We start from the raw sequence: 6,226 nt of genomic DNA, 5'->3' as shown, positions 1-6,226 counted from the left end.
ATCATGCCCCTATATAATAACAGCACATCCCGAAGTGTTTCATTCCTTACATAAGATTTGGTCATAGCAACAGTTTTGGAAACAGTACTTTGCCGGCCAGATGTGCTAACGAACGTTACAGCCTCCTTCTGACCGAGCCCTTCGGGGTGGTACTGACTGTAGAGTCAAATCAGAGCAGCTATAAAACTCATGTTTACATCCTCTGGCTGTTGTGGTTTAAAGAATGAATACAGTTTTGTGGTTTTCAAGCTTAAAACACAAACTGGTGGCTTTGCTTGACTGGAAACCTTTTATTTCTTGCAACGATACTGTTCAAGGTGCAAGCGGGGAAACTTTGGGAAAACAAATCTCGTTAGAAGACTGAGAATTGTCGTTTGTTTCATGTCACGGATTTGAAACAATTTTCCAACGCTCCCTGAAAGAAAACAAATCATGTTAACAACAAGGCAATAAGATGGACCGGTGTTTGTGTGATGTTTATAAAAAAATATAATATGTACAAAAAAAAACATAAGGAGAGAGAACATTCTTGAGAAGAAATACAACGTCTGGTAATTTTCTACGAGTCCTGGTTGACCATTCCTTCTGAGCTTTTAGAAAAGTCTATTCTCCTTGTTGAAGGGATTCAGGACCATGGTGCTTTCCTGAGAAGAGTCTTCAGGAATCACCTCTTTCCCATGACAAAGCTGGGTTCCTCAGCACCATCCTCCTCCTGTTCTTTCTCTTCCTCCTCCTCTTTCTCGCTCTCCGAGGACTCCTCCTGCTCTTTATCAGAGTCTGAGGAGACATTTTTATCAGTTAATGATCAGACTGTGCAGGTTTAAAAGTATTAAATATGAAATATTGTGGGAAGGATGTGTCATACCTGTTTGGTTCTTGCTCTCCTGTTTGGATTTCTTGACCATCAACTTTTTCTGCTTGAGCTTCTCCCTAAACAAGAAAAGCCGCTTTATTTTATGCTCCTAATCGCTATAGTACTACTTTTTGATATTTGCCAGCCCTGCTTTATTACCAGTTCTTAAAAAAGGGGATAAAAAAAAACTCGCTTTTTTACATTTTCTTTTGTACTTTATCGTAAATCTCATTCACATTACATGCTTTATATTTATCCTGTATGTATGGTACACTCCAGAAATATTGGCACCCTTCACGAACCTTAATACGGGGGGGTAAGCTGAAAGATATTATACATACAGGGACATTGTATTTCAAATAGGTCCTTCCTTCATGCAGAACATTTCCATATTTTTAAGTTTGTGCCCTTCCCTTGTCAGACCACGGGTTTTCGGTGATTTGAGATGGGCAGTGCAAAACATTTGACTGATTTTTGTGTATTCTTTAACCGTTTCGGTGTTGAGGTGGAAGAACGTTTGGCTCATCATCTTGCTGAAAGCTCTAGCAATGGCCAAGACTGAACCGCCTGGCAGAGGCAACTAGGTTTTGTGTTAAAAAAAAATAAGCCGTCTTCAGTCTTCTTAAGAGCACCTGAACCACCAGCCAGAAACACAAAGAATAAATTGTGTTATATAATAATAATAATAATAATAATAATAATAATAATAATAATAATAATAAAGGCAGCTAAGAATAATTTTACTGAAGAGTGCCAATAATTCTGGAGGGCATTGTATGACAAGTGCTACATAAAAAAATTTTACCGGCTAAATAATAATAATAATAATAATAATAATAATAATGAGCCAGTTGCTGGTTGAATTTGTTTGACAAACTGTTTCACTAAAGTTTTTTTTTTTAATCTCATTAACACTGTTGGGGTTTTTTTTTTCCTCCCCTTAACTAAAATGAGAAACAACATGGCCACCTCTTCTTCCTGCGTTTGGCTGTCCTCTCCTCAGCTGCCTGCGCATTTTCCTTCATTTTCTTCTTATAGTCTTCATCCAGCTTTTGCTGAAGTAGGGGAATAATACGGCCGTGTTACATTCTCAGGCAGTAAATACATTACTCGCATAAACCAGGATGCTGGTAATTGGTTGAAAAAAAATAAAAATACAACACAAACCCTCACATGCAGCACCTATAGACGTTTCTAGAGATTATAACAAGCAGGTATTCCAGTTTCTGGTTGTGTCTATTCAGGTTAGGTAATCATTTTAGCACCTAAGTCAACCAAACAGGTCATTTTAAATGAATAAGATTGATTATCTCGTTACAGTGGTGCCTGTCGAGGTGTGGGATTTATTAGGCAGCTAGTGAACAGTCAGTTCTCAAAGTTGTTGTGTTGGAAGCAGGGAAAATGGGCAAGTGTAAGGATCTAAGCGACTTTGACAAGGGTCAAACTGTGATGGCTGGACAACTGGGTCAGAGCATCTCCCAAACAGCAGGTCTTGTGGAGTGTTCCCGGGTATGCAGTGGTTAGTTCGAAAATTGTTCAGGAATGGTTTGAGGAACACGACAAGCTGTTGACTTGGCCTACAAATTCTCCAGATCTTAACCGATCGAGCGTCTGTGGGACGTGCCGGACAAACAAGTCCGATCCATGGAGACACCACCTCGAAACTTACAGGACTTAAAGGATCTGCTGCTAACGTCTTGGTGCCAGATACCACAGCACACCTTCAGAGGTCTTGTGGAGTCCATGCCTCGACGGATAAGAGGTGTTTTGGTGGTATAAGGGGGACATGCATGATATTAGGCAGGTGGTTTAAACGTTATGGCTGATCAGACCACGGACGTCCAGAAAGGCCATGAGTTATTTCTTTTTCTCCCAAGATCATAACTTATTGTTCTGAAGGTCTCAGGATAACACATGCAACATAGAAGTAGCATTACATCATTGTGGCCAGTGGCACACTGCAGTAATTACATCCTATTTCTGAAGGTTTTCATCACCATTTGCAAACCAATTTGGCGGCATGTCTCCAACGTCATGCAATAACCATGCCAGTCCCTCAGACTGGCTGGCGATGAAACTGACCAACCATTAAGGATCACTACAGTGTCCATGACGGAATAGTTTCCAATGTCTTCACAAGTGACAGACACTAATTTGGAACTTGTCTAGCACTAACGCACATGATTGATTGATTGATGGATGGATGGGTGGATAAATGGGTGGATGGGTGGATAGATGGATGGATGGGTGGGTGGAGAGCTGGATCGATGGGTGGATGGACTTTACCGATCCCAAAGGGGAAATTTAGGGGAAGAAATATAACATAACTCCACAGTCACCTGAGCTCAGTATCGAACCCAGAAACTCGAAAACTGCACATCTCTCGTGTTAGTCCCTGATTAAAGTTTAAAAAAAAAAAAAAACGGATGCGCCCATCCATTATGTACCTACCGTGTGATGCTTAGTAGCGCATTTCGACATCATGAGAAAAATAAAAACGCCCTCTCAAGAAAACAACCAAACAAAAGTTAATTGTGACATCAAGATAACAATACAGAAAAATATAAATAACTCATGGCCTTACTGGACTTCCTTACACGTCAGCAGTACAGCCTACATACCTATAGTCATGTGATCTACTAATAATCCAACAACGCGCACCGGCACGTACACTACAAGAGCAAAATCGGTTTGCCTTCAAACGACGTATACGTAACGCACGCGCGAAATATTTAGCATAAAGACGCTTGCAGACGTCGAGAAATCTAATCCCACCTGAGCAGTACTTAAGACAGCAATTTTACTTCAAGTCTAACTGACCACAGACCTACACCGGAACTCGGAAAGTGTCGAACATGTGACGCCTCATCTCGTCCGGATAAAGCGGATACCTTTAAAGACAGTCCTTCCAGAAAGTCCTGTCTCTGATACTCGCGCCGCCTCAAGTGCCTGTAGACGTGGAATTCGCCGCTGCCTGCTCCAGCACTGGAACCTGTTTACAGATACAATTATTAGACTTGTAAGAGATACATTCGGGTAACCGGTATACTAACAGTCCATTGAGTTCTAGATACATAGACAGTTTTGTAGGAACATCTGATCACAAATCATACATTTTAGTTTGTGTTCACCACCAGCTTGTAAATGTGTGTGTGTTTTAAATACTTTAATACCGATTAATACCGTGATACCGTGATACCGTCAAACCGATATCCTCGGTTATATTGCTCAGTAATAAACAGTCAGCCAATCACTGAGCAGCGCTTATAAGCGCGCGTGGACCTACCCATGACGTCACGCACGAACTCTGGGGCGGAGCGTGGAGCCCATTCTTTCGGTCTTTCCGGAATCGGCGCCGGTTTATCCTGTAAAAATATCACCACACCTGCTTGTTTCTAATTTCGGTTACTTTCCAAAAACCGCTAACTACCTACAGGAGGCGCACTAATTTGACGCTATAAGTACTAAACATATTCAGCGCGCGGCTCAAGACGCAGCACTGATGTTTATCCTCTACCGAGCGAATGAATCCGTTAGCATGTGGCTAACTAAGTGAGTATAAAACTCACCGGGTTGCGCATTAATTTCTCCAGTTTGAGCCGCTGCTCCTCTGCGGGAGTTTTGGCAATGATTAACGGCTGCGAGTCCTTCTTTGGAGGCTTCCCTGGTGTCGAGTCTTTCTCAGACGCCGCCATGTTTTTCCATCTGGTCCGTTCTTCTTCGGGTTAGTAAATAAATCCGGGAAATGAGACGAGCACACCTACTGCCACCTAGCGGACAACCCGAGCTCTGCACCGCTTCTCGTACCTTCTCAAAACCAACCTTGGGTCACTACACATTGGGACACTGATGACTCGATTTCCATACATATTGTAGAATTCTGAATTATGTTATTTTATTGGATATATAGGTCTATGGCTTTTACTCAAGTAACAACATGTTTTGAGAAGATAAAAACAGACCTAAATATTACATATTGATATTAGAGTAATTATTGCCACTTGACCAATATCAAATATGCCCTCTATCAACAAGATATTAGAAAAGGTTGTAGCACAGCAGCTATGCTCGTACCTACATAAGAATAACATTCATCAAATGTATCAATCAGGATTTAGGCCTCATCGTAGCACAGAGACAGCGCTGGTTAAAGTGGTAAATGACCTACCGCTGACCTCTGATCAGGGTTGTATCTACTTGTATGCGTTGCTTGACCTCAGTGCAGCTTTTGATTCCACTGATCATCTATTCTCCCTGATAGACTAGAAAATGTTGGCATTAAGGGAACAGTCCTCTCCTGGCTCAGCTCTTATTTGACTGATTGTTATCAGTTTGTAGATGTAAATGGAGACATTGCCTCCCAGCACAATTTCACATTGATTATAAAATACTACTGTTGACCTATAAAGCACTGAATGGTCTCATGCCACAGTACCTGAGCGAACTTTTGGTCTTTTATGATCCACCACACCTACTGTGATCAAAATGTGCAGGCTATTTATTGGTACCTTGAATAGTGAAGGCTACAGCAGGGGGAAGAGCCCCACACTTCTGGAACAGCCTTCCAATTAGTGTTTGGGACTAGGCTGTCCAGGCTGAAAACATATTTGTTTACTCAAGCTTTCTGGGAATAGTGTTGTGGTGAACTGGGATGTTTGGATACTGTCGCTCCCCCACTTTCACGTTCACCCAGGTTTGTTGATGGTGCAGTGGCTGGCCGCTTTATGTTCCAGGGAGCCATCATGTCTGTTACCTTCTGGCTCTCCCTTTTAGTTATGCTGTTATAGCTAGTCATATAGTCCCTGCTTGCACTCACACAATGTACATTGTCCTTAACCAACATGGGACAATAACCATACCTAATAATCTCTCTCTCTTTCCCTTTCTCTTCCTCTCGCTTTCTGTCAAGCTGCACATGATACTCCTGAGATACCAGTGATCCTGACCCCTTCTGCTCTCCGGATCTATCTGAGCCACCCTACTTCTGGTTGGTGTTTTCATCATTTGGAAGTTACGTTCTCCTGCTGAGGATGGCCCCGCGTGCTGCAGCCTGGAGGTCACTGGGATTGCTGAAGATGATGCCCCTTGAAGACCATGAGGATGGCTTTGGACCTCAACTCATGTGAACAGTTATGCTATGATGGCCAAGACTACAAATTGCTATTATAGCCTCAGCACTGCAATCACCACAAACAGTTTTGGGCTCAAGTCTCCATCAGTGAACAGTGGAGAAGTCCAACAAAACAGACTTCATGTAAACACTGTAATGAATTTCCCTGGTTACACATCTGCACTATTTGACCATGTAGTATTAGTACATTAATAGAAGGGATTAATTTATAATTACACTATTCTGTGCCACCCAGATGAGGA

General features: G+C 42.0%; 1 protein-coding gene across 1 annotated transcript; it reads right to left on the bottom strand.

Annotated features, from left to right (window-relative positions):
- Positions 1-457: 457 nt before the first annotated feature.
- prkrip1 (PRKR interacting protein 1) lies at positions 458-4,581 on the bottom strand. The gene is made up of 6 exons (XM_017460460.3): positions 4,423-4,581; positions 4,140-4,218; positions 3,745-3,845; positions 1,823-1,908; positions 866-930; positions 458-777 (listed from the first exon to the last, which is right to left on the bottom strand). The coding sequence occupies exons 1-6, from the start codon at positions 4,546-4,548 to the stop codon at positions 665-667; spliced, it is 570 nt and encodes a 189-aa protein (XP_017315949.1). The 5' UTR covers positions 4,549-4,581; the 3' UTR covers positions 458-664.
- Between the last annotated feature and the right edge of the window lie 1,645 nt (positions 4,582-6,226).

Source organism: Ictalurus punctatus, chromosome 28 (genome assembly GCF_001660625.3).
Source record: "Ictalurus punctatus breed USDA103 chromosome 28, Coco_2.0, whole genome shotgun sequence".
In the NCBI taxonomy this organism is placed as follows: domain Eukaryota; kingdom Metazoa; phylum Chordata; class Actinopteri; order Siluriformes; family Ictaluridae; genus Ictalurus; species Ictalurus punctatus.
Note: the sequence above shows the minus strand (reverse complement) of the source record. Positions and strands in the feature narration are given on the sequence as shown.